Genomic DNA, 26,830 nt, shown 5'->3' on the forward strand with positions numbered 1-26,830 from the left:
CTCTTTTCGTTCCCTCGTCACCAAGCCTTGAATCTGCCCGATCTCGGCAGCAGTTCCTTATTGATATAGTTGAACGCGCTGCTAGAAAACCAGAGCCATGCAATCATTCAAATTCTGGTCTTTGCTTGGGCTTCTGAGTACTGGAATAGACTCTGTCAGCGCTATTCCAGGATCAGGTGTGAAATTGAACCGGGACGAGCACAGTGATGAAATTCACAGTCCTAGCTTCTGGTCCGGCGACCCGAAGACCCATGCCTATACCTGGGAGTCGAAGCAAACTTCAATTTCGCCCTCAACTACCGTTTGGTATACTGAGACCACGGTCGCACATACGACTACCACTTGTCCCCCGTCACCTGAAAATAGCACAGTGATTGTCTCCGACGTGTCGACGATATCCTGGAAACTTACAAGCACAACAACCTATTCCACAACCTTGACCTATGAGTATTCTTCTATCACAACATCACCTCCTCCTAATCCGTGTCCAACATCATGCAAAGTGTAAGCGATCTGCATATAAAACCCCATATAGCTCATATAAGTGTGCAATTCTAACTTTTCGTCCTCACAGCTCTGCTGGCACGGTCAATTTGTTCTACTGGCCAACGGATCAGCCATACGACTACCCGACAACACACTTCGATGAGCACCTCGATTATACCTTGTAAGGCCTTTCTGATATATGATCCATTCTCGAATCTTATTAACTCGTCGTTTTAACAATAGTACTTCACCATCGGTGTACATGATCGTGGACAAAATTTACGGTACAAACACCGCTGGTGACATCGTCGGCCCCTCTGGCACCAGCGTGATCTTCCCACTTGACCTTGATGAGGTCTCGACCATCGTGCCGAACATCTCAGCGACTCATCAACTTACGCTCAATGATCTCCGCACCGACTGTCCACAGACAGAGCCAGCATCTGTCATCGCAACAAAAGTGCCTGGTGGCCCTTGCGACCCGATTCTCGCAGCACCAAAGAAGGTCAAATCATGGGCGTCACCTTGCGGCGCGTGTCAAAACTTCGGACTGTTTGATCCTCCATATGCCGTTTCGCCTCTCACTGGAGGTCTGGTACCAATGACTACCACGACAGTGGAGCCCGCGCCCCAGACTACGACCACAATTGTATCTGCCACCGAGACTACCACTCCCGATGAGACCGCCGCATCTACAACATTGCATTCTACTGCTGCTGGTGTGGCAGTGACTCTGACTGAATCATTCGGCTCGATCGTAGCCACCATCCCGGTGACTGTCCTGACATCATCTAATGAAGCTTCGTCGCAATCCTCCATTGCTGCGGAGACTGCAACGGAGCCCTCCATGCAGACATCAACTGCCAATCCCACCTCTCTCGCATCCTCGTCCTCATCTTCATCTACGGGCGCGAGCCCGAGCTCTAGTATACCTGCAGCTCCTGCTGCGGCCACCAAGATCTCGGGTGGACTTGGTTGGATCATGAGTTTGATCTTGGGAATAAACATGGTGGTATTATGATATAATGTATACTAGTTTTCAAGTTCCTACTAGTAGATAAATCTTGGAAAATGCCAGTGGGCTTGCACACAGATAGTCAACAAGTAATTTTTCCTATTCCTTATCCTGAATATGCTACTCGGTAAGCAAAGTGACACTTGCTGAGCACTATAACGGAAATGAAAATCTTTTTTTGATGAACCTTGGAAGTGAATCAAGAGTTGCGTTACTGGTGCCTTGCATGCAATGGAGGAAGGTGATGAGGTAGCATGATCGCCCAGGTCTCATTGGTTGAGGTTGTGGACGCCTAGCAGTTTTCCCTAGTAAAACCTCTGCAATAGCCAAGAGTGTCGGCTCATTATACTTCGATTCTAGTGATCAAGTCGACGGGGCTGTCGACTTTGCAGGTTATGCAGCTGCATTGCAATCTCCGCATTTGAGGCGCAAACAAGCTAGTCTAGCGTGTCGGAAAAGTCATTAACAGCACCAATTATCACCGGACCCCAACGTTTCCTCCGCCTCTTTCTCACTCGTCTGCCCCACAAATTCCCCTTGAGGACCGTGCAGTTCATGCCCCTTTGGAATATCTCGCAATAACGAATATGGAAGTTTCCTCCGTCCGAGTCGAATTCCGCATCTCATTTAGGGGGTGAGTGATGGATTGGGAAGTTTGCAGCAGGAGAGGCTTAACTCCGAGCCCGCCAGACTCCCACCCTCTACCACAGAACCCTTCAAGCCCTCATTACGGAGTACTCTGGGGTAGCTTCCCCACGCTCGTGTGGATCTCCATTCTTCCGGGGTAGTCTTTTGCCCCAGTATTCTCAGAGAAATGGCCAACAGCATGGCACATGCCTCCTGCGAGGTAATTTCCTGCGTCCAGGGATACGTATCTATGAAAAGAGCGGGGTTTGGGGAGGTGCTTCAAGTTTGAAATGAAATTTCAGAAAAGCATAAATACCCCCTGGACTGCCCGAGGACGGACAAGTGAAACTGAGCAGGAGAAGTTCGAGGTATCCTAATCGTCATGAGATCAATTTCTTGGAGCCCTCGGGCATTGAGTCTAGCAACACTTGCATGCAGTATCACTACTGTAGTAGCAACCTCCTTGAAAGACGTCTGCATTGTTGACTACGTCCAGTCCAAACTCCCCGAGTCCGACTTTATTCAAGGCATTACACTTGACCCATCCTCCGTTACGACGAACATTGTTTCGAACGCATCCAATCCCACAGACGGAACATTCTTCCCTGCGGCCAGCTTTTCATACTGCAATGTGACGCTAGCATATTCCCACAATGGGCGCGGAGACCAAGTTCTCGTCAAGTACTGGCTGCCAGACCCTGCCAAATTCGAGAATCGATACCTGTCGACCGGAGGTGGAGGTTATGCCATCAATTCCGGCGAACAATCCCTTCCGGGAGGTATTATGTATGGTGCGGTTGCAGGTGCCACTGATGGTGGATTTGGAAGCTTCACGACGCAGGCAGATGCCGCGATGCTGATCAGCAATGGCACACTCGACTACGAAACACTGTATATGTTTGCATACAAAGCTCACTGGGAACTCAGCAAGATCGGCAAGCAGTTCACTCGCAACTTCTTCAACATGAAAGATGCTTCAAAGCTGTACTCATATTATCAGGGCTGCTCCGAAGGAGGCCGAGAGGGATGGAGTCAGATTCAGCGATATGGAGACGAATGGGATGGTGCAGCTATTGGAGCTCCTGCTTTCCGCTGGTCCTTCCAGCAGACTCAGCATCTATATTCCAATATTGTCACGCAGACACTCGGATATTACCCGCCCCCTTGCGAGATGGAAAAGATTATCAACGAAACCATTTCTGCTTGCGATTCCCTCGATGGGTTGGTGGACGGCGTCGTATCTCGCTCTGACCTTTGCGAATTGCATTTTGATATCTCCACTGTGGTCGGTAAGCCTTATTACTGTGCAGCCTCGGCTGCCAGCTCTGGCTATGGTAAACGCAAGAGGCAAATGGCCACAGCCGCCACGCCAGTTCAAAACGGCACTGTCTCGAAAGAGGCCGTCGAAGTTGCCAAGGAGGTCATTCGTGGTCTTCGCGATTCAAAGGGTCGGCAGGTCTATCTGTCGTATCAAACCGCCGCCGACTTCGACGACGTTACGACTCAATATAACTCGGATACTGGGAAGTGGGAGCTCGAGGTTGATCAGCTTGGCGCTGAGCACATCGCCTTACTCGTGGACAAGAATGGCACGAAGCTGTCTAATCTTGACGGTGTGACCTATGACACTCTTAAAGATTGGATGATCAGTGGAATGCAAGAATATGGTTCGACACTGCAGACCAACTGGCCTGACCTCACGCCATTCCAGCAGGCCGGTGGAAAAGTCATCCATTTCCACGGAGAGGCGGACAATTCTATCCCCACCGCTTCGAGCGTCAGATACTGGGAGTCTGTTCGCAGTATCATGTACCCTGACCTGTCTTATACGGAGGGCGCTGCCGCCCTGAAAGACTGGTACCAGCTATACATCGTCCCTGGTGCCGCTCACTGCGCCACCAACCCACTCATGCCCAATGGCCCTTTCCCTCAGACCAACCTTCAGGTACTCATAAACTGGGTTGAGAAAGATGTGAAGCCAGTAACCCTCAATGCTACCGTCCTACAGGGCGAGCATGTGGGTGAGAATCGCCAGATCTGTGGCTGGCCCCTTCGGCCAAAGTGGAAGAATGGTAAGATGCAGTGCGAGTACGACCAAGCCTCCATTGATACTTGGCATTATGACCTCAACGCTGTGCCACTGCCGGTTTACTAGAGATAAGCGGTGCAAGTGGCGAGGGAGAAGTAGAAGGGGGCAGGGATTCTCAGAGCCTAGGAGAGACTCGGGTAACAAGTGAACTTTGTTTTCGCGATGCTAGAAATTCCGAATCAGTTTAAAGAAACTACAAATGAAGAATACAACGTCAGCTGAAATTAATCTTTGCTTTGTAGTGGTTTATGGTAACCTTTAGTACGCTCGACGTTCCACAACTGATCAGGCCTCCATAGCGAGGTAGAAAAAAGCAAAAGAATTTGATTGGGAAGTCAGCTAAGAGACGAGGTTATAGGAAAGTCCGCGTGAGGTGAGGAGAGTTGCATTGTGGAAAGAGCGGCTGTTTGCGAGTGTTTGTTTCTGTATTCACTATGAAATTTCCCTAGATACCTGATAGTCGGGTGTTTGATCGTTGCTCGACTACTCTGCCTTGTTGACTTCCTCTTCTTGTGGTCATTCTTACCTTCGCATATTTCATCAACAATCCAGTCCAGGAGTGCAAGGGAGCCGCAATCTTACAAAATACAGTCCTCGCCACAGTATCCGAAGCCCTGATACTCCATAACTTTACCATATCTCCCCATTCTCTAGCCCTCGTACCTCAGAAACCACCATATCTCCTCATACGCACCGTGCTTTGGGGCATTCCAAAGGGTTCCTATGACATTGACGATTCGAAGATTGTGACGAAGCTCCAAACTAACGACGCTTTCAATACGGGGTTTCTCATCTGGTAGAGAAGGTACTCAATCTCCCAAAAGTACGAAGCCATCACAGACACATCCCAGACGTCCGACGAAGCTTACGCTCAGTACGAGGCCCTGTCAAATGTCCAACAGCTTGAAGACAAATAAGGCAGACTTGAGGCCTTTGAAGCAACACAAAAAGTTCCAGACCGAAAATCGAACGAATATGGGGAGGCCAGATATTGTGAACGAGTCCAAGCATCAACAGCTCCCGACTGCTGATCAGGACAACCGGACTTTCCTCTACACGACTGAGGACATTTTCAACCGTCAATCCCCCGGATACGCCCTGTCGGACGAAAAGCGCGCTGATTTTGGGCACATGATAATGAGTCTGAAAGAAGCTTCCTCCGCGCTGCCTCGAGATATTCGCAACCGCATTCCCCCGAAAACACCCTGCCGGACGAAAAGAGTGTTGGAGGTAGACAACTTGAAGGTAGCGACTCGGAGAGATCAACTGGCTTCAAAAAAAAGGATAAACCCGCCATCGACGAAGAATCTGTCATCAAGGCAACGAAGCACGCAAGAAGCTTCAAACGCCTCTTCGAGCAGGTCCCAACCGACGTTCTGCAGTGGTGGCCCGAGCTATGTGCACTCGAAGTATCGGCCTTGAGAGGGAAGGACATCTTGCATCGCAACCCTCATCTGTTGGACTCAGGAGTTCTGTCCCAAGATATTCTCATCATCTTCCGTGAACTTAGGGAGATACATCTGGAAAGCTCTGCAAGGTCAGTTGACATACTATGTGAACTTGAACTGGAAGAAGCCGAAGCGACGAGTCTTTGAGTCGTTGATTACCCCTGAACAGTTATCGTCCTCTCTCTACTCACCTTTCTCTTTCGACGACTTGTTTTTAATGCATCATGCTCTTCCTCAAGGGGATTTGAGGGGATCTTGTGCGCGCTTTTCTTTTTCACGTCGTCCCACATGGCCTCGAGGTTCTTCATCAAGCAATCTGATGCTATCTTTTCCGCATTTCTCAAGCGGTAATTTCTTTTCTGATATGCTTTTCCTTTTATTTCTCCGAGTCTCTATTTCTTCCCACTTATGAGCTAGTTACTTCTCTGATTTGATTTTGAATTATATTATGTGGTGCTCAAGATACCTAATACATTTCGCGTTACAATTTACCACATTTCCCCGTAGGACCTTTTCCTTTTGATTGGTATGAACATGCCATCGATGGTGGAACTCATAGGTTTCATCAGTGACCCAGGAGGGCATATGTAGCCTACCTGGGGTAGGTCATTATGTGCTTGCCATATTAGAAACTGGCGGTCATGATGTTATTGACCTTCGTACCTAGGTGATCATATTTACCAGAACAACTTCTCATATTAGGGGAAAATATAGGAAATTAGTTTTTGAGACGAAAGGTGTCTCTTAGTAAGGTAATTTAAGCAAGCCAAGGTTATCTTCGGATCCACGCCATTAAAAGAAGTGCGGGCCATGGGTGTCGGATATGACAAGTAGAGGCTCATTCCTTACGTCCCACTGCCGTCATATCGAAATTCTGATCGCTTTGTTTCAAACTTGTCTATGATTTACACGAAATTTCAGGAAAAGATACCTTTTTTCCTTCTTTTTTCGACCCGGGTCTTCCAACAGCCTAGACATATCGTTTGCCTTGAGCCGATCAGGATCCATTGCCTTCAAATTAATAGAATCTGCTTCCTTTTTTCAACTACCCAGTTCTGAAACAATGATGGATAGAGCACTCAAAGCAAGCGCTCATGAGTTCATAATCGAGTTAGTGACCAATGGCATATACTTTAAGTGAGTGTCTGTCTAAACTGCGAATATTTAGTATCCTCCCCTTATATCAGGGTCCCATTGTGAAAATTCGAATTATACCATGCAACAACGAGTACACTATTTCGAAGAGCCTTCTTTGCGCAGAATCTCCGGTATTCTCAGCAATGTCCAAAGGCGAATTCTTAGAAGCTCGACAGCTGACCGTCGATATTGGGGAAATGGAAGATGTCATCACGGTCCGAAGTGTTGAAGGACTGATTCAATGGCTTCACCTTCGTGTCGTTAATTTCGGCATAGACTCGGAGGACCTGGGAGAGCATATATCAGCTGCTATAGAGCTCGCGAAGCTCGCCGACAAATATAACATAGCTGGGCTGGAAGCCGTAATGGCTCAACATATCAAAAATATAATTATAGCCAATCCTGGTTCCAAAGCGAAATCCCCTGTGCAAAGCTTCCGATACGGAGACGCAAACGCTCACTGGCTGACGTTTGATCATATTGTCTCAGCAGCAGTCTTGCCACGAGAGCATCCAGTACGGCGACTTATAGCAGCTGCCTCTGTGAGTGGCTACCTGCAGAGTGTAGAATATAAATTATTCGCTGAAGAGACTCAAAACTGTCCTTCATTTGGGGCTGACCTCCTTCGAGAGGTAAGATTGACGTTGAATGGGACATTCTTTACTCGAGATTCTACTGCCATCTACTATAATGACCCCATCAGTGGAACAAAGATTATATCTAGAGGATTCTGATGAGAAGATGACGATACTTTCTGCAATATAATCCATGGATGCTACTAGTACTTTATCGCTATGATCTGATAGTGCTGTTTGAATTGGATACTTTGCTTGTAATTTTCGGGTTCCTTGAAGTCACACATACTGTTGGATGAGTTATCGATATTTGCCCAATCGGATATCGGCATCAATGACGACAACGACACTGCATATCCCGTGCCCCGTGCGATTGATCCAAATATCATATACGGAGAACTACTCCGCGGGCCCTGGATAAAGTTGAATCTATTTGTACTAGTGAGTGCTAGTAGTAACGGGTGTCTCGTCGGATATGCATTGCCGAGCTCGGGCCCGTCACTTGCTGCCTGTGTCGATCCCACCCACCATTACCCACAACGAGCTGGTGCGGTGAGCCCTTGAGGGATTACAATTACAATTACAATTCAGACAGCGAACCATCTGCAGTAGCCAAGGCGCAAACTTCACACAAACTATCTAAATATTGAGAACACAGCTGCTTCCCCGAGCGAACCGCAATGCATGGCGAGTTCGATCGATCACATGTACTCCGTACCATGGGCAAAAGCGCCCAGGCCAGGCACCGGAAATGCAGATGAGCATTGGGGGGGCCCGCTCTAAAATTACAGACACCTCGGGGACTCTGTACGTCATCAGGGTGCCTGCAGGTGATTTAACGCTATTGAACCCAAGTACGTGGGATATGTCGAGTACATACTCCGTACTCCGCACTTGGGGGCCGTCGTCATCAAGGATCCTGCCAAGGTGAGACCTGACGAGATAAGAGGGCGACGAGACCGCGGCGGTTGAAGCAGATCGTCCTGTCAAATACATAATATTCCGGCGGTACTGGATCTCCGGGGCCGTGCGAGATCGCGCAATTGGCGAAGCACCACACTCGCGTGTGCGCCAGCGACGGTGAATCCACATTCCGCAGACCCGAAGATGACATCAACCGGGGGGATGCTGGGAATGCGGACGTCATTCCAAACGGCTGGGGACCAAGTACTCAGTAGGTAAAAAGTAGGAAAGGACTGTGGCATCCACGATTGTCCGGATAACCAGACCCCCTGTAAGTGAAAGGCTGGCACTTTCTCATGTCTCTCGGCATCTCCTCTCAGTTAAGGGGAAAATGTAATCTGCCCGCCACCGTGGGCGCCAGTGCGGGTGGAGCCCTGTCGATCGAGGGTATTTGCCCCTGGATTCTGACCCTAATTCAAGTCTGGGGAGGTTCTGCAGGCTGACATTTAGCGTAAGAATCAAGACTCGTAATGCATATCCAACTGTACGCAGTAATGTGCATGATGAATGTGTGGCCGGGGAATCCGTATGTGAAGCTAAGAGAAGTAGAGAGGAGAGAAGTCGACAAGAGAAAGAAGAAAAGAGCGAGTCTCTCATGAAGAAGGCGGTCCTGGCCGATCGCCTCTTTACGTACGCCTTCCCCCCTCAAGTCGATCCCGTGTCCACTCCCACTTCCCTTTCTCACTCTTACTCACTTCTCTTTCTTCCCCCCCCTTGTCTTTTCTCTCTTTCTCTCTTCTCTCGAGTCGCACTTGACTGGTTCTTGTCCCTTTGCACTGCCATTAATTGCTCCTACACTCTCCGTTTCATCGTCGCTCAACCTACCCACCCCCGTTGACTCGTGCGACACCACTTACGTTTACTACCCGCTCTCTGATTGATGCAAACGCATCACTATCACTCTCCACTCGTCCTCCGTTTCATCTCACCATCATGAATGCCCCTCCAGCGTTCGGGTACCCGCCCGGCGTGTCGCTGGCACCGACAGGTGCGTAATGCTTTTTTTGATTTGCGACGAATGAACGCCCAGAGATTCGTGTGCTTCCCCTGATGGCGTTTCTTTGTTCGCCTTGCTATTTAAATGCCACCGTCGCCTCCTGATCGAAAGATTAGAAACCTTCCGATTGACGAGAAACTAACGTGAAACGATCGCCGGACAGACCAGGTCTCACCGACAGCTGCCAATTTTGGCTCCAACAATCCCTTTCGAAACCGCGCCCTGTCTCCATCTGCCGGTTCTACCAGCTCGCGCCCGGAGCGTCCTAGATCGACAAACCCATTTCTCGACGACACCGAAGCGCTCTCACCGCAATCGGCTCCTGGCATTTCGAGCGGACCCAGCATGTTCTCCCCGACCGAGAAGCCGGACGTCACTAACAATACCCGCGACCTCTTCGTATGTTCACTGTTTCGCCGATGATGCCTTGTGCTTGCGATCGATAGATTGCTAATCAGCTGTAGGAAAACCTTTCCCTCGGCTCCAAGCCCGCCACTCCTGCCACACGAGGCATTCGACCTCCTACCGATAGCGCCTCCCGTGATGCCGCCCGCGGGTCGTCCAGTCGCCCGCGTCCTCCGAGAGAGCGTCCCTCAGGGCGCCCCGAAGAGTCGCGATCAAAGGACCCGAAGGATCCTTTCGATATTTTCGCCGATCCCCCTTCCCTATCCAAGGCTGCCACTTCAGGTCCCCCCAAAAGCAGCTCTCGCAGACCCCGCCGCAACTCCGAGTCCTCTGTGATGGAGCGGGCGTCCAAGGTCTTCGACGATGACGACGAGCGCCGCCGGAGGGAGCGCCGCCACCGCGAGCGCGAACGCCAACGTGATGGCAAGTCCCGTTCCTCTCGCAAGGATCGCCGACTGGACATCATCGATAAACTGGATGTGACCAGCATTTACGGAACCGGAAGTGAGTTCTCCATCAGTCCGATTTCTCTCATCTTGCAGTATTCTGATTCAACATAGTGTTCCACCACGACGGTCCTTTCGATGCCTGCAACCCCCACCGGAACCGAAAAGGCTCCCGTGTCGCGCCCATGCAAGCATTTCCCAAAAACTCCACGAATATGGCACTGGGCGGCTCGGGCCCGAACAACTCCAATATCGATCTGAACCTCTTCCACGGTAGAATGGAAGAAGGCTACAACGATTTCGCCTCCTCTGGCCAACAACGCAGTGGCACTGAGACCGTGAGCTTCGACCCCAGATCTCTCGTGGATCCCATTCACGGATCCGAGACCGCTGGTCTCGGCACAAGCACATTCCTCGACGGTGCGCCCGCGAGTCGTTCAGCAATGGCCCGTCGCCAGAGCGAGAATGATCAAGGCCTTGCACCAGGCGGCGGTCTCGGACGGAAGAAGAGTCTGGCTCAGCGGTTACGGGGAAAGAGCGGTACTGGTCGAATGATGTCTCCCACAGAGCCAAGCTTCCCTGCGCCAGCCGCGCCCATGGGCTCAAGCCATTCCGCTTCGTCCCGCAACAACGAGCCGAACCCTTACTTCCAAGATTACGACGAGGAATATGACAAGAAGGCGGCGCGTATTCAGGAATCGCGCCTGGAGGGTGGAGGCGGTCGTCTTCGCTCTTCCAGTAGCCCCAAGCAGGCAACTGGCTTGGAACGCAAATCCACCAACGATCGTGGTTTGGACGAGAACAAGCTCAACCCGGGCGGTGGCGGATTTCTCAACCGGATGAAGAGCTTGCGCAAGCCGCGAGTTGAGCGTCGCACCAGTGATTAAGTCATCTTTTTAGGAGGATAAGACTGACAGGCGAGTTGATGAGTTGAGCTGAGCTGAGTTGAGTTGCGTTTCGTGGCAAAGAAAGGAATGGAAAGAAGGATAGACCTGCATGGTACCATCATACCCCATCCCATCCCATTCCATCCGCCTTGCACCTCCGCATACAGGCCTCCTGTCATCGCGACGCGATGTGACGCGATGCGAGGAGCCCTGGTGATATCCACATTTCCTGTCCCGGGAAAGATGAATTTGTTATTTTTCTGTAATACCCAACATTTGGGGCGCCGTCAGCGTTCTGGCGCCCAACATGGCGTTGCTCTCAGTGGAGCCGGTTGATTGATTGATCGATTTGATTCTAATTTCTTTGACCTTTCTTCCAATTTTCAATTTATTTTCGAGGGCATGGAATGCGATTGCTCTGCTGTGCAGCTTCGTTTTCCATCGCCATCCTCGTTAGCATGCCCTTTTTTTGTATTTTCTAAGCCACCTTTTTCGCCTTTATTCGTTGAATTCGACGTTTGCCTTTGCATTCAAGTTTTGGTCTTGTAGCTGTATCCCGCGAAATATTCAAGTTTCCTTCCAAGGTTTATGGATGAACTTGAAGCTGCCAGCGTCGATGTTGAAATAGCAGATTATTTACCCTGTGTCGTAACCGTGTCGTAACTAAAGTGTTCAGGCTGCCGGTGCCAAAACATGTTTACCAAGCCAGCAAAGGCATACCAATATAGTACTTTGTAGCTACCAGTACCAGTCGTAGTTAGGTACCAAAGGTGAAGATTCGGTGGCGGGAGACAAAGCTACTACATAGTACCTACTACTACGAACCAAACATGAAGCTTCCTTACTCTGCCCAGGTGGTAAAATATAAGAAATCATATTCATTCATTAAATCATGGCCTAACCAGCCAGGCCCCACCCAAACGCCACACTCAACATGCAAACAAGATGGTATTTTACTTGGAAAGAAACTCAAATCACAGAACCAACGACACGAATGCATTACTGCGCAGCCGAGGTACCCCGCGAGGCGGGGATACCCGCACGGCGCTTGGACTGCGGCTTGGGTCTCGCAAGCGTGTACCTAGGACGAAAACGTTAGCATGGATCGGCTTGAAAGAATCGCAGGTGGGTCGGGACATACTTGGCAAATGCACGGGACAGCGCCTTCTTGCAGCTGACCTTCTGGCTGCCGACGAAGGAGTCTACCGTCACGGCGATGGCGCGGTCAATATCTATCGAGGAGCAGTACTCCGACAGACGCATTTTGCAGAAGGCTTCTGCGATACGCATGATGGCTTCCAAGTGACGGACCTGTGGAAAGGGGTAATTAGTATATGGCTGCGTGCAACCCACGAGGCTTATGGGTGTATGGAGTAGGGTGGTTGACTTACTGTGATGGGGTAGGCGCCCGTAGCCAGGGACTCGCGGCGCATATCCGCGAAGAGACGGGCGATCTTGTCTTGGTCGATTTGGTACAGTTTGGGGTGGCATCGCTCGCGAGCGTAGAGGATATACTTTCGCAACAGTTCTTGGGGGATCTCGCCTTCTTTTTCGTCGTCGGAGCGCTTCTGCTCAGCTGTGCGTTTGGCGGTTTCTTCTTGGGTCAGAGGGAGACGGCGGCCGTCTCTGTCAATACGGTAGCCCTCGGTATCGATGCGGTTGTTATCCGCATCGACGAGGTCGCCAGTGTCGTTTCGCAGAGGTCGGGCTGGGTTGGCGCGGTGGTGAGATTCAATGACGAAGTTGGCGAGGCGCTCGTCTTCGGTGGGCTCGACCAGATCGCGAACCACGCACAGGATATCGAAACGGGACAGGATAGGCTCGGTCAGGTCGACGTTCTGTGCGAAGGGCTTGGTGCTGTTGTAGCGACCGCCGTTGGGATTGGCAGCGGCGACAACGGAGCAGCGAGCCTGCAGAGTTGTGACGATACCAGCCTTCGAGATAGAGATGGTCTGCTGCTCCATAGCTTCGTGGATGGAGGTACGATCCTGATCGTTCATCTTGTCGAACTCGTCAATCAGACAAGTACCGCGGTCAGCCAGCACCAGGGCACCACCTTCCAGGGTCCACTCGCTTGTCAAGGGGTCGCGGCGAACACTGGCAGTCAAACCGACAGCACTGGCACCCTGACCTGTGGCAAAGACGGCTCGGTGGGCAGTCTTCTCAACAAACTTGAGGACTTGCGACTTGGCAGTACCGGGGTCACCAAGCAACAAGACGTTGATATCACCACGGATATTCATCTTGCCTTGTGCTTGTTTGCTTACACCACCAAAGAGGGAAAGGGCCACAGCGGTCTTGACATCACTGTGTCCGTAGATACTAGGAGCCATAGAGCGAATAACCTTGTCCACAATATCGGGATCGCGCGACAGGTTGCGGATCTCGCGCTCATCCTCTTCAGTCATGTTGAAACCAGCAAGTTGGTCATGAGATTTGACGACATGGTTGGCTTCGATAATAGTGGCGAATACGGGGAATCCGTTCTTGTTGTTCAGTGAGGCGTCGTAGCTGTTGCGGTAAATACCAGTGATTTCTATCTCATCACCGGGCTTCGCCATATCGATAAGATCAGCCAAGAGAACAACTTCACGCTGGCGAGGCAGACGACCGGCAGGAACCGAGCCTGGGGACTCTTGCAGAGTCAATTTCTGGTAGTTGCGGTACACGGTCTTCTCGGTGTTGACAGTGAATGGACCGCGAGACTGACAGTTTTGACAGAAAGAGATCTTGACTTCTGCGCTAGCTTCTTGCTGGAAGGGACCCAGAGTAACACCACACTTCGAGCAGAGGAACATCACGTACTTCAGCTGAGGGAACACACCAGTACGGCGGGTGACGACACCGCTGACGCGAACCAGACAGTTGAGATGCGACTGACGCAGCTGACGGAGAGTATAGATGATGGGGACGTCAGTGATGCGGACGTGGATCTCGTTGTGGATATCGTGGTATTGGGGGTAGTGGAAGAGAGTCACGTCGAGTGCCACCTGATCGAAGACCTTGAGAACTTCGGTAGGTTCGTTGGCAAGGAAGTATGAGAGAGCGGCCTTGGTCTCGCTCAGATGGGCGTAAGATACCTCGAGCGAGGCGGAATTGATCTCACCAAGGGTCTTAATTCGGTTTCCGTAGACTGATTGACCGCTAGGATCGATGAACTCTGTCAAGAAAGCCTTGAACTCGCGGTAAATAGAGCGAAGGACCTGAGGCTGGGTGACCCAGTCGGTGATGTTGGCAGCCTTGACATCTGCCAGCTCCTCAAGAGACAGTTCTTCCATACCCTCATCGGCCATATCAATGTCCTCTCGTTCTTCATCATAGTGGTGGCGACGGCGACGGGGCTGGCGTGAAAGGTCCATCTCCAGGTCATCGTCGTCCTGCAGGAAAGCAGCGGGCATGCGGCGCCGCCTGGCAAGCTCCTGATCTCTCTTGTTCAACCGAGCATCTAGTTGGCGACGAGTGCCGGCATCGAGTTCATCGTGGTCTCCGTCGTCGTCTATGTATGCCTCATTGGCATAATGTTCTTCTTCACCATCACGATAATCCCGCTCGAAGTTGTCGCCGAACAAATCAATTCCATCCTCGTCTTCAGCCAGCTCGTCCACATCATCAATATCAGGAATGAGCTCGGCGCCTTCATCTTCATCATCATCTTCGTCGAATGGCATGGGGGGAGGGGATGAACCCAGTGCGGTCGCTGTTGATCTAGTCAATTTCCATGACCCCGCGATTTCAGGAGATAGGGGGGTTGACTCACGGCTGGATGGCGGCAATGGGGCAGGAGATGAAATATCTTCTTCTCTCTCACGCTTGCGATTGTTCGATCTCGGACCGCGGTTTGCGGCCGAGTCGCTGGCACGAAGGGGACTGTTTGAATGTTAGTCGGGCGCAAAAAAGAATTTTTATTGTGCTAGACGGATGAACACTGACTCCATATTATGTGATTAATTCAACTGGGGATATTAAGGAGTGATTGTGATGGAAAGAAATCGTGATATTGTAATGGATGGAAGGGGATCGTAATTTTCTCGAAGACCCCAGGTGGTGGAGAAGTAAAAGAAGGAAGGGGCGGGAAGAGCGTGCAGAGAGCAGAGAGAGCTGCAAAGTAAAGTGGAAAGTCGTTCAAACGCGTCGAGACACGCGACGCGTTTCAATTTAACCCAATTGGGCTGGTCACGTGTTGTGGTATACTTCCTGGGGGGTCGCAGTTGAACTTGCTAGTCCAATGCGAGATATGAATCTGGATTGAATTTCTGAGACAAGAGGCAAAAATACGGAGTAAATGCAAGAAATTGCACAGACACACTTTTGGCTGCCTCCTTGCATACAACTCCATAGGATTCACACGGTCAATGCTGCATTTGCCGACGATCGGTAAGGAAGCAAACCAGGCAAACACTTCGCGCATCGCGTTCGGGCTCGCCGCAACATCTGGGGAATCGCCGCTTTCCCAGGCTCGCCACTCGACATTGTTTTGACTTGGAACGATCAAACCTCTACATTGGGATTTCGCGAAAAGCACAATGGACTCCGCACACCCAGCCACCAACCAGCTGAAGACAGCCGAAAGCCGGCGCGAAAGCTTCGGCTCGCAAACCTCGCAGACAGCCAGAGAGTGAGCGCACCCTAACAACCGACATCGATAATCGCAACCAAATGCTAATGCTCTTCAGGTTCATTGATTCTCAAATTCAGCTCGAAGCTGACGCCCGAGAAATTCTGCCCTATGTGAGATCACCAAGACATGCATACATACCATACTTATCACCACCGAGCTGACACTGATCGATAAATAGTCCTTCGACTCATGTACCCATGACCTCGGACCATTGCGCCAGAGCCTCTTCGCTTGTCTGACCTGTAACCCCGTTCCCGACAACTCCGATGACCCGTATACTCCCGCCGCGGTCTGTTATTCGTGCTCTATCGCCTGCCACGGCGAACATACTCTCGTCGAACTTTTCAATAAGCGCGGCTTCGTTTGCGATTGCGGTACGACTCGCATGCCGACTACATCTCCCTGCACACTGCGCGAAGACCCGAAGACCGGTCGTAAAGGCGTTCACTCCCAAGAAGCCTCCCCGAACAACAAATACAACCATAATTTCCGAAACCGATTCTGTGGCTGTGGAGAGAAATATGATCCTCACCAGGAAAAAGGGACTATGTTCCAATGTTTGGGTCTTGGGACGGTTGAGACTGGGGGTTGTGGCGAGGACTGGTGGCACCCCGAGTGTCTGATCGGACTGCCGAGAGATTGGCACAAGGCCAACGGAGTCAACGGAGTTGCAAAGACAGAGCCGATTGAAGGAGGCGATGCTACTACCGATGAAAGAGCGCTCGAAGAAGAAGACGAAACACCCCTCCCGCCCGGATTCCCCGCCGAAGACGATTTTTGGCAACTTATTTGCTTCAAGTGTCTCGATTCGGCCCCGTGGCTGAAGAAGTATGCCGGAACACCGGGTTTCCTTCCACCTGTTTTTCAGAATGGTGGTTTAGAGAAGAAATCGGCCGCTGTAGATGAGACTAAAGACCCTAAGATTGAGGAGCAGAGTGAACCACCATCCGAACAAAAAGAGCAAATCGATAACCCGAAGAAGCGCAAGGCAGAAGATGACATTGACATCCAAGAAGAGCCAACAGCAAAGAAAGCCAAAGAGGAAGTAAAAGAGGAGCCCAAGACAAACCCATCTGAGCCCGTCACTATCGAGCAAGAATCCTCCAGCAAACTAGAAGCGAGAGATGAAGATGAAGATACAACCCACCAACCTCTCGCCTCAGATATCAAAATCAAACAACCACACCTCACCACAATCGAAGAAGAACCCACTTCACCCCCAAAACCAAAGCACACCTCCCTCCCCCCCCTCAGCACCAACAACCTCCTTCTCCCTCTTCCTCCAACAAGATTTCCACGACCACATCTGCCGCTGCGCAGAATGTTACCCCCACCTCGCGCCCTACCCCCAACTCCGCGAAGAAGAAGACACATACGAACCCCCGCTCTCGGACGACGGCGAAGCCAACGCAGCAGCAAGCACCGGCACGGGCAGTCTTCTCGAACGCGGCGAAGCAGCGCTCAGCAACGTCGACCGCGTGCGCGCTATCGAGGGTGCGATGATCTACAACCACCTCCGTGACAAGGTGAAGGATTTCCTGAAGCCGTTTGCCGAGAGCGGCCAGGCTGTTAGTGCGGAGGATATCAAGGGGTATTTTGAGAAACTGCGTGGTGATGAACAGGGGATTCAGGATGCTGCGGGTCAGGCGGAAGCTATGGGTGGTAATGCCGGTGGGGAAGGGGATGATGCTGGTGATAGTCGGCGTGAGCAGAATGGTAAGTTTGCTTGAAGGCTGGATGGTATTTCTTGTGCATGTTTATACTAACGGGTTTGTTAGGGTATTGATTACGTTTGCTATTAATTTTTTCATGTATGATTTTCAACTGGGGTTGTGTTTTTTTTTTAGGATGGGATGGGACGGATGGATGGGATGGGATGGATGGCGCTCTATACCTAGGTAGCGGCAATCTAAACAGTGTTTCTACCGCCCCTCAGGGAAGCTACTATTCTGCTACTTAGGGTATACAACCCCGAATTCCTTCCAAGATCCATGAATAGTACCAACAACCTTCCATAGTTGGAATTCAGGGTACTGAGTATATACTAAATTTGAGATTTTGAATCATACGGCGTACAGAAAACTTTCAAGGTTCAGAATTCGTTTGCCGAGAGCTGCAATGATCAATCATAGTAGTATGTATATCCAAAAGGTATCAAAAAGAGCATGAAATATAAAACCAGCGCCGGACATGAACATAAGTATAAATGGCAAACAACCTTATTATAACAGCACCCATCAACGACTCGGACCAGCCAACAACAATCCCACGATGCGCCTAGCCATATGCAACCACCGCAAACCCTCGAAATCATCACTCCCTAAGTCGTTTCGAGGCTCGCAGCAACGAATCATCAGGCAGACCACTTCGCTTCGTCCCCGGAAGACTACCGGAGCGAATATCGTTATCGTCCTGCGTGACGCGGCGGTGCGGGTATTTGCTCTCGATACCATCAAAGCAATCGCCACTAACAGGGCCACCATTCGTGAAATACGGATGCTGCAGCGCTTCCTCGGCCGTAATCCGCTTCGTGGGATCATACTCCAGCATCCGCGAAAGCAAATTGAAGCCATCAGTCCCCGGCGTCCCAACACTCGAACTGGACGAGTATCCGCCATTCTTGAGGCAATTCTGGTACCAGCCCTCGAGATTCGGGCCGCGGTGGTAGTGCGGCGGTTGTCGGTGCAGGACCATCGACTGCAGCTGGGTATATTCTGGCATGGAGGTGAGACCGGGCCAGGACTCTTTGCGGGGGAGGCCGAGGATTTCAACGATCTTCATCATTTGGTTGCGCTGGAAGGGGACGGTCTTCTTGCTGTCCATTTTGGCTTCTTCGCCTTTGAAGATTGGGCGGAGGGAGAGGAGTTCGGCGAAGATGCAGCCCACGGCCCACATGTCGACTGCCGGGGTGTAGTGGCGGCTTCCGAGGAGGAGTTCTGGGGCGCGGTACCAGATTGTTACGACGACTTTGTCACCGGAGAAGAGGGAGTTGAGAGGTTTGTAGAAGAGGCGGGCTAGGCCTAGGTCGCCGACGCGGATGGCGCCGCTGGATGTGACGAGGATGTTGGCTGGTTTGAGATCTCGGTGTAGGACCCAATTTGTGTGTAAGTATAGTAGTCCGTTGAGGAGCTGGAAGAGGATTGACCGGACCATCCGGGCACCAATTGGGTGTCTCTGCGGCTGGGTGTGGTGGTGGATGATCTGGAGGAGGTCGTGCTCTGTGTATTCAAAGACCATGAAAATGCATTTGTCCTCTAAAATGATTTCTTCCAGTTGGATGACATTGGCGTGAGAGAGCTCGGTGCACAGGGCCATTTCTCGAATGGCGGACTGCGACAGACCTGTATATTGGATCGTCTCTCCTTCTTTGTCTGGCTTGAACCTGAAAGGGCAGGGTTAGCCTTTTACAGTGGGTGGATGCAGATATTCATCTGGACTTACTTTTTGATCGCAAATTCGCCTTTCTGGCCATTCTTGCCGAGAGCTTTGTAAACACGGCCGTAGGTTCCGCTGCTAATGAAACCCACAATATGATATCGGTCTCGCACCCGGACTTTGCTGGTGTACCCAGAAGCTCCTGATGGACGGGCGTCATAAGTGTCTAATCGGACGAAAGGTTAGCCACATTGTTTTGGAACTCGCCACGGGATGAAATTGGAGAGAGAATAACAGCCAAGACAAATCAACGGATCTAAGCGTTCAATCGAAGACAGTCCAACGAAGCGTATATAGGATACCATACACCAGTCACCAGCGGAAATGAAATGCATGTCAGTCCCCCCCCCAAGGTCCAAAATAATACCGTAACAGAGAGAAAAAGAGCAAAAAGAGACAGGATTTGAATAGCACCAGCTATTTCAAGGGAAGAAGAAATTACCACGCGAATGGAAGCCACCAGCGGAATTGTGGAACGGAAACCCCTTTCCAAACATGATGAGGCGGGTTGGGCAAAGATCAAGATCACTTCTAGGTCCAGGTGGAAATCAAAGACAAAGAGAAGCCAGTGATATAATTACCATCGACGGTGCGTTTGAGGGGACCCGGGCCAACAGTGGCAGTCCTTCTGGAGAGCGAACCGGAAGATGGTGGGTTGGTCAGACTCATTGATGATTGGTGAGAGCGGGATGGGGGGGAAAAGTGAGGAGAAGATTACTCCATCAGGAAGGCAGTAAGTCGGGTAAATAAGTGATACGATTGCCTTTGGAGATAGGTGGAATCGAGTTACTGCTGGAGCAGTTGCTCTGATGATGTTAGGTGCTACCTTCAGGCAGTTCTTCTCAAGATTGGCTTGGCGCTTATCGGAGGCCGCCCTCGCCGATGCACGTCATCCTTCGTGGAACCTCTCTTCTTCCTTCGACAGCTCACAGCCTACAACATCATCCCCCTCTTTCCCTCCATGAACCTCTCATACTCCTAAAGATGACTGGCCAGTCGACTCCGTCGCAGGTCACCCCCTATCTAATTCTGCTGGTGTTCATCGCTACCTTGGGTCCGCTTCAATTTGGTTATCACTTGGTATGTATACAAGGCACTTCCCCACCCTACCGAGAAAAGCACTGGAAGCTGTTTACTAACATGCTTTGCCATTAGGCCGAACTGAATGCCCCTCAAGCTGTTGTCACCTGCGAAAAGAAGTCAATCAGTGCTTCCGATGTGACCTTCCATGGCCTACCGCAATGCCTTCCAATGAACCCATCTCAGTTCGGCCTGGTCTCCTCTATCTACACCATTGGAGGCTTCGTGGGAGCCCTGCTAGCTGGCCCCGTGTCCACAAAATATGGACGTCGGATAGCACTCCAAGCGACAACAATTTTCTTCATCCTGGGCCCCGTGGCTGAGACCTTCGCCCCCGCCATTCCGCTCCTGGCACTGGGTCGATTCCTGTCTGGAATTGGGTCAGGCGCAGCAATCGTGGTCGGCCCCATCTACGTTTCAGAGATTGCACCTCCCCAGTCGCGGGGATTCTTTGGAGCTTTTACACAGGTGATGACCAACGTCGGGATCTTGCTTACTCAAACACTAGGCTATTTTTGGAGCCACGACAGCCTTTGGCGGCTGATCCTTGCCGTGGCTGGCCTGATCGGGACCCTGGAGCTCCTGGGTCTGTTTATGATACCCGAGAGCCCCAAATGGCTTGCCGAGCATCAGCAGATGGGCCAGGCGCGCAAGGTCTTGCAGCGCATTCGTGGCCGGAATGCGGATATTGAAGCGGAGATGGCTAGTTGGCGGGCTACGAGCACCACGGCGAGCAATGCTGCTACTCCTACGTCCGGCGAGGAGGAATCTCTCCTCGCCCCAGCTCCGGCGAGCGAAGATGAACAAAAGCCGGCGGTCACGATGATGGAGGCAGTTCGAGATCCGTACTATCGACCGGCTATCATCGCGGTGGTTGGCATCATGGTTGCCCAGCAATTCACCGGTGTGAACAGCATTGTCATGTACAGTGTTTCGCTCTTGCAAAGTATCTTGCCCGGTACAGCGGCACTGCTGACGATCCTGATCTCCGCTATCAATCTAATCATGACGCTCGCGTGCTCACCTTTACCCGATCGGATCGGACGGAAAACCTGCCTGCTGCTCAGCATTGCGGGTATGGGTTGCAGTTCTATTCTCTTGGCACTGGGGATCTATTTCAATGTCCAGATTGCGGCGGCCATTGCGGCTCTCTTGTTTGTTGCTTCCTTTGCTGTCGGGTTGGGCCCCGTGCCCTTCATCCTGGCATCCGAACTGGTCGGCCCTGAGGCGGTTGGGGCAGCGCAGAGTTGGGCGCTGGGGGCAAACTGGATTGCCACCTTTGTGGTTGCACAGTTCTTCCCCGTTTTGAACGAAGCGCTCGGAGGCCGAGGCAAAGTGTACTGGTTATTTGCGGCGATGGCGGGAATTTTTAGTGTATTTATTCACCGTAGAATCCCGGAGACTAAAGGCAAGGCCAACGCCGACGAAGTTTGGGGACGAGTGGACCGTCGGCAGGACTAGTTAAAGCTGGGGGTCGGTCTAGGTCTAGGTTTAGGTATGCGTGTCAGTGGCTCGCTTCGCCAATCAAGTTAATGTTATTGCATCCGGATTAGTCCGTGTCTCGATCCAGCAATGCACTGCACTGCAAGTATGAGATTGTATCATGTTGGACTTGGTCGCAAGGGATATTGCGGGGTATCGTGGGGGGATGCTATACATTTGTACAGTAGTAGTTCACTATGAGAGTAAGGTATCTACCAAGAGTTGAAGAGTACAGAGTAGAGTAAAACAAGGCAGACAGTAGGCATCCATATTTCCTCATAGTGGGGACGATTTATCCAGAAATATCTCATACCTCTTAAGATGTAAATGTCTCGCCCCACGACTTTCTTTTGCTCCCGGACCTTTCCTTTCTCAACGCTTTAGGGGTCCACCGTGTCTTTCCACTCCGGACCCTGTCGATTCCATTTGCAATTCTATTTGCAATTCCTATTAGCAGATCCTTTTCCTTCACTCACCATATCTGGTACTTGTACTCGTTTACTACTCCATTCCCCAGAGTCTCCAGTTCAACTGTTGGTTCCTTGTGGACACACCAAGTCTTGGCTTTTGGATTCCCTGCGATCGACCCGAGCAGATCGTCTCCCCCGATCAAAAAAAATAAGCCTGGGGTTTCTGTTGGTCTCTTGTCGGAGAGAACGAGGGGAAAAAACAACACTAATTCCAAGCCACTCTCACCGACGACGTGGTAAACTTCAGGGGGAGCCACCCTGATCTCCCCAATCTGGAATAATCCCCAGTGCTCTTACCTCCTTTTTTTCTTTTCCCTTTCGTTTCCCCATTCTTTACAAGTTCTCTGCTTTTCTCCCCGTTCTGCTTTGCTGTCATCATCCGCCATGGTCCGCCTGCCACTCCCGCAGCGCCTCAGCTCGCACCTCTCCGCCAGAAGTGCGAGCTCGACCCCGGGACAAAGCAGGAGTACCAGTCCCTTGAGATCTAATGAATCCAAGCCTCTATTGCTCAAGGTCACCGTCATCAAGGTATGTTTCGTTTCGCCCCCAAAGGCAAACTGGGAGGTCAATGGCAATTTGCCCCTCACTCCTACACCGCGACCGCTGTTCTGACGCCATTGTTGCTGCTAGGGTCGAAATCTGGCTCCCAAGGATCGAGGTGGCACAAGTGATCCTGTAAGTACGCACTGGACACTCCGAGTTCCCCTTGTCGCTGTGTCCGGCTCTGTCCGGCCTCTGCCAATCCAACCCGCGCGATATCGCTGACAACATTCTTCCCCCGCACAGTATTTGGTGGTGACATTAGGAGACGCTAAACAGTCCACCCCAACGATATCCAAGACCTTGAACCCGGAATGGAACGTGTCATTCGAAATGCCCGTGCTGGGCGTGCCACTGTTGGAATGTATTTGCTGGGATCACGATCGATTTGGCAAGGACTACATGGGCGAGTTCGACATCGCGTTGGAGGACATCTTTCAAGATGGCAAGGTTAGCCAAGAGGTGAGTTGCAGGCAATTATGCCAATTGGACATTGGAAGTACTCCGCGGGGTGCAATGGCTGACACTCTTTGGAATCATAGCCCAAATGGTACAATCTCAAATCGAAACGAGTCTCCAGTCGCTCCACCCGAAAGAAGAAGAAGAAGGATAGCACGGTGTCAGGCGAGATCCTGCTCCAGTTCTCTCTCTCGGATCCTGCCCTCCCTGGAGCCTCGCCCACGGACACATATCGCAAGTTTAGAAACCTGGCGTGCATTGGTGAGGAGGATGACCCATTGGACCAGATCCCCGCCGCCGAGCTGGACGAACTGGACTTGGAGGACCAGGACGAGGAGACCTCCGATGAAACCGACGAAAATCAAACCAAGCCGGAGATTGTCGAGAAGCGGCGGAGGCGGTTGCGACTGGCTCGTTTGCGTCGCAAATCCTTGGCCGCCCGTGCATATCAATTCTCGGGCTCAGGGACCGGCGTTCAGGGTATCGTGTTTATGGAGATTGTCAGGGTCACTGATCTTCCCCCCGAGAAAAACGGTAAGCAAGATCGGCACTCCGTGGCAGCTTTTACAGACGAGAGTCCTCCAGAATACTGATTTGCTGCTTCGTCTAGTGACACGAACCTCATTTGACATGGACCCCTTCGTGGTCACCTCTCTCGGCAGGAAAACACTTCGAACCCCCGTCGTGCGCCACAACCTAAACCCAGTTTACCACGAGAAAATGGTCTTCCAAGTTATGCGCCACGAGAAGAACTACCTTATCAGCTTCACGGTAATGGATCGGGACAAGTTCTCGGGTAACGACTTTGTCGCTTCGGCAAGCTTCCCATTGCAATCCCTCATCCAGTCTGGTCCTGAAACCGACCCCGAGACAGGTCTGTACCATTTTGTAGAGTTGGATGAGCCTAGCCCGGCGGCAAAGTATAGTCCTCGCTTTGCCGTCAGCCCTTCGCCATCTTCATCGAATCTTTCCAAGATGAGCAGGCCTGCATTCAAGACCCGCAGCTCCTCGGCTTCTATCACACTGACCGTTGGTGACTTGGCCAACAAAGCACCTACATCTGCCCCAGACGAGTCTTCCGGCGTGGACAGCAGCAGCACTACCCTACAGATCCCAACTGCTTCGAGCGAGACAATAGCAGACCCGCTTCCCATACCGGATGAGGAGGGCCTGAGGGCGTACACGATTCCCCTGACACTTAAAAATCGAGAAAGGTGGGAAGATAAGCACTCGCCCGAACTGCATGTCAAAGCAAAGTATCTACCCTATAGTGCTTTGCGCCAGCAGTTCTGGTTGCTTATGCTCAAACAATACGACGCCGATGACAGCGGTCGTATTGATAAGGTCGAAATGACTACAATGCTTGACACATTGGGTTCCACCCTGAAAGAATCAACAATCGACAGCTTTTTCGACCGCTTCAGCGCTGAAAACGAATCCAGCGAGACCGCTGATCTCACCTTCGACCAAGCAGTGATATGCCTCGAAGACACCCTGCGCGCCCTGCAGAAAAAGAATTCCGTCTCTCCCCCTGCTGTCCCAGAGACCCCGCATGGGACCTTCATCAGTCGGAAGCCAAGAAAGTGAGGAGCAATCTAGCAGCGATGACCTCGCTTCGGAATCGAACGCCGCCATTTCGTCAACCGCTAACCCCCATGGAATAGCCGTCCCTACTTTGAATAGTGATGAGCAGCCCAGTTCGAACGAGGAAGACCTTCGCCCAGGCGATCTAGCTGATGAGAGAGGCGAGGAGCATGTCGTGGAGATCCGCGAGTGCCCACTTTGCCACCAGCCTCGTCTTTCAAAACGATCTGATGCGGACATTATCACCCATATTGCAACATGTGCCAGTCGTGACTGGCGCCAGGTCGACAATCTCGTCATGGGTGGGTTCGTGACTTCCAGTCAGGCCCAGCGCAAATGGTACTCTAAGGTCATCACGAAGATCTCCTATGGTGGTTATCGCCTTGGTGCCAATTCTGCCAACATTTTGGTTCAAGATCGTATTACCGGCCAGATTAACGAGGAGCGTATGAGTGTTTACGTCCGACTTGGAATCCGACTGCTATACAAGGGTCTCAAGAGCAAGGATATGGAGAAGAAGAGAAGTAAGTTACCCAAACACCTAGCGCAGCAAGTACCGTGCGAGAGTCTAATCGTGGCATCTCCTTAGTCCGTCGCGTTCTGCGTTCCCTTAGTGTCAAGCAGGGCCGAAAGTACGACGACCCAGCCTCGGTCTCCCAGATCAAGGACTTTATCAATTTCCATCAATTGGATATGTCCGAGGTTCTGCAACCTCTTGAAAAGTTCCGCAACTTCAACGAATTCTTCTACCGCGCATTGAAACCCGACGCTCGTCCCTGCTCCGCCCCAGATGAGCCCAAGATTGTTGTATCACCCGCCGACTGTCGCTCTGTGGTCTTTGATCGCATGGATGAGGCCACCAGCCTTTGGGTGAAGGGTCGGGAATTCTCCGTCGAAAGATTACTTGGAAATGCCTACCCTGAAGATGCGGCCCGATACCACAACGGCGCGGTGGGTGTATTCCGTCTCGCGCCGCAGGACTATCACCGCTTCCACATCCCCGTTGACGGAGTGATGGGTGAGCCGAAAACTATCGAGGGTGAGTATTACACAGTCAACCCAATGGCCATCCGCTCTGCGCTCGATGTGTATGGCGAAAATGTTCGTGTTCTTGTTCCTATTGACTCCGTTGCCCACGGCCGCGTGATGGTTATCTGCGTCGGTGCGATGATGGTCGGTAGTACGGTCATTACACGCAAGGCTGGCGAGAAGGTTTCCCGTGCAGAGGAGCTTGGTTACTTCAAGTTCGGCGGCTCTACTCTTCTCGTTTTGTTCGAGGAGGGAGTGATCAATTTCGACAAAGATTTGGCGGATAACTCCAAGGGCTCCTTGGAGACGCTGGTAAGATGCATTTCCCACCCTCAGAGTCCCCCATTTGTGATGCAAATAACTGACGCACGCCAATTTAGATTCGAGTCGGTATGTCGGTCGGGCACAGCCCTGATATTCCTCAATTTGAACCAGATATGCCCAAGGACGCAGAGAACATCACTGTCGAAGAGATGGAAGAGGCCAAGCGGCGCATTGAGGGTAGTATGTCTGCCCCCAGTGAGCCTGCCCCGATTCATGCTGCGATCCAATGATCTGCTTTTATTTTTCTCCTCTCACCTCTCACTTCTCTCTCCCTCCTCCTCCTCCCTCCCTCCACCCACCCCCCAACATCTCTCTTTGCATCAAGGGGCTAGGCTCAACCTTCTACCAGCCTTCTTCATTGAACATATTAAGATCTTTGACTCGTTTATTTCTGTTGTTTCTGTGTGATGTGCAATATTGGCGTTTTGTTTGAGGGTTCTGCACATAAGCGTTTATTTCAACATCATATGCGCAAGGCCCCTTCTGGGCTTAAAATGAATATGGAAATCCAGCATCTAAGTTACTGAACAATGAACTTCATATAAATAGAGTACTGATTAACATGGTAGTATATAGTATGCAGTTATACAGACCAGATAAAGTCTGCCCCATGGGTGCTTTCCTTTCTCGACTGTCGCCGCTTTTACGAGGGCGCTCAAGCTTAGGTTCAGTGAGTCGATGTCAGCCTGGGCTTATACTCATTAACCGCTCAATGTCCAATCAGCGTTTGTTAA

General features: G+C 51.3%; 11 protein-coding genes across 11 annotated transcripts; 9 read left to right on the plus strand and 2 right to left on the minus strand.

Annotated features, from left to right (window-relative positions):
• Window positions 1-97: 97 nt before the first annotated feature.
• N7533_000783 (uncharacterized protein) lies at window positions 98-671 on the plus strand (the record flags this gene model as incomplete). Its single annotated transcript, XM_057097433.1, has 2 exons — window positions 98-504; window positions 575-671. 2 exons carry the CDS (start codon window positions 98-100, stop codon window positions 669-671), a joined length of 504 nt encoding a protein of 167 aa, XP_056965926.1.
• A 77-nt stretch (window positions 672-748) lies between these two features.
• On the plus strand, window positions 749-1,507 carry N7533_000784 (uncharacterized protein; the record flags this gene model as incomplete). Its single annotated transcript, XM_057097434.1, has 1 exon — window positions 749-1,507. One exon carries the CDS (start codon window positions 749-751, stop codon window positions 1,505-1,507), a length of 759 nt encoding a protein of 252 aa, XP_056965927.1.
• Window positions 1,508-2,510: 1,003 nt separating this feature from the next.
• N7533_000785 (putative tannase) lies at window positions 2,511-4,283 on the plus strand (the record flags this gene model as incomplete). The annotated part of the gene is made up of 1 exon (XM_057097435.1): window positions 2,511-4,283. One exon carries the CDS (start codon window positions 2,511-2,513, stop codon window positions 4,281-4,283), a length of 1,773 nt encoding a protein of 590 aa, XP_056965928.1.
• Window positions 4,284-5,108: 825 nt separating this feature from the next.
• N7533_000786 (uncharacterized protein) lies at window positions 5,109-5,812 on the plus strand (the record flags this gene model as incomplete). Its single annotated transcript, XM_057097436.1, has 2 exons — window positions 5,109-5,447; window positions 5,501-5,812. The coding sequence occupies 2 exons, from the start codon at window positions 5,109-5,111 to the stop codon at window positions 5,810-5,812; spliced, it is 651 nt and encodes a 216-aa protein (XP_056965929.1).
• A 1,133-nt stretch (window positions 5,813-6,945) lies between these two features.
• On the plus strand, window positions 6,946-7,536 carry N7533_000787 (uncharacterized protein; the record flags this gene model as incomplete). The annotated part of the gene is made up of 1 exon (XM_057097437.1): window positions 6,946-7,536. The coding sequence occupies one exon, from the start codon at window positions 6,946-6,948 to the stop codon at window positions 7,534-7,536; it is 591 nt and encodes a 196-aa protein (XP_056965930.1).
• A 1,737-nt stretch (window positions 7,537-9,273) lies between these two features.
• Window positions 9,274-11,075, plus strand: N7533_000788 (Pal1 family protein; the record flags this gene model as incomplete). Its single annotated transcript, XM_057097438.1, has 4 exons — window positions 9,274-9,328; window positions 9,501-9,736; window positions 9,802-10,246; window positions 10,303-11,075. 4 exons carry the CDS (start codon window positions 9,274-9,276, stop codon window positions 11,073-11,075), a joined length of 1,509 nt encoding a protein of 502 aa, XP_056965931.1.
• Window positions 11,076-12,095: 1,020 nt separating this feature from the next.
• N7533_000789 (MCM DNA helicase complex subunit MCM2) lies at window positions 12,096-15,010 on the minus strand (the record flags this gene model as incomplete). The annotated part of the gene is made up of 5 exons (XM_057097439.1): window positions 12,096-12,156; window positions 12,217-12,386; window positions 12,467-14,772; window positions 14,833-14,942; window positions 15,006-15,010. Coding segments are annotated over 5 exons (2,652 nt in total), but the record flags the coding sequence as incomplete, so codon positions are not given.
• Window positions 15,011-15,598: 588 nt separating this feature from the next.
• N7533_000790 (putative metaphase-anaphase transition protein (Mlo2)) lies at window positions 15,599-17,479 on the plus strand (the record flags this gene model as incomplete). The annotated part of the gene is made up of 5 exons (XM_057097440.1): window positions 15,599-15,690; window positions 15,749-15,803; window positions 15,872-16,738; window positions 16,809-17,409; window positions 17,472-17,479. 5 exons carry the CDS (start codon window positions 15,599-15,601, stop codon window positions 17,477-17,479), a joined length of 1,623 nt encoding a protein of 540 aa, XP_056965933.1.
• A 527-nt stretch (window positions 17,480-18,006) lies between these two features.
• Window positions 18,007-19,797, minus strand: ssn3 (cyclin-dependent serine/threonine protein kinase SSN3; the record flags this gene model as incomplete). The annotated part of the gene is made up of 3 exons (XM_057097441.1): window positions 18,007-19,075; window positions 19,135-19,294; window positions 19,710-19,797. 3 exons carry the CDS (start codon window positions 19,795-19,797, stop codon window positions 18,007-18,009), a joined length of 1,317 nt encoding a protein of 438 aa, XP_056965934.1.
• Window positions 19,798-20,112: 315 nt separating this feature from the next.
• N7533_000792 (putative MFS glucose transporter) lies at window positions 20,113-21,669 on the plus strand (the record flags this gene model as incomplete). The annotated part of the gene is made up of 2 exons (XM_057097442.1): window positions 20,113-20,208; window positions 20,284-21,669. 2 exons carry the CDS (start codon window positions 20,113-20,115, stop codon window positions 21,667-21,669), a joined length of 1,482 nt encoding a protein of 493 aa, XP_056965935.1.
• An 875-nt stretch (window positions 21,670-22,544) lies between these two features.
• N7533_000793 (putative phosphatidylserine decarboxylase Psd2) lies at window positions 22,545-26,326 on the plus strand (the record flags this gene model as incomplete). The annotated part of the gene is made up of 8 exons (XM_057097443.1): window positions 22,545-22,688; window positions 22,791-22,835; window positions 22,947-23,162; window positions 23,243-23,693; window positions 23,770-24,680; window positions 24,703-25,267; window positions 25,294-26,084; window positions 26,153-26,326. 8 exons carry the CDS (start codon window positions 22,545-22,547, stop codon window positions 26,324-26,326), a joined length of 3,297 nt encoding a protein of 1,098 aa, XP_056965936.1.
• Window positions 26,327-26,830: the final 504 nt, after the last annotated feature.

Source organism: Penicillium manginii (genome assembly GCF_028828005.1).
Source record: "Penicillium manginii strain IBT 31320 chromosome Unknown utg000001l:1.0-3466041.0:1.0-3467806.0, whole genome shotgun sequence".
In the NCBI taxonomy this organism is placed as follows: Eukaryota; Fungi; Ascomycota; class Eurotiomycetes; order Eurotiales; family Aspergillaceae; genus Penicillium; species Penicillium manginii.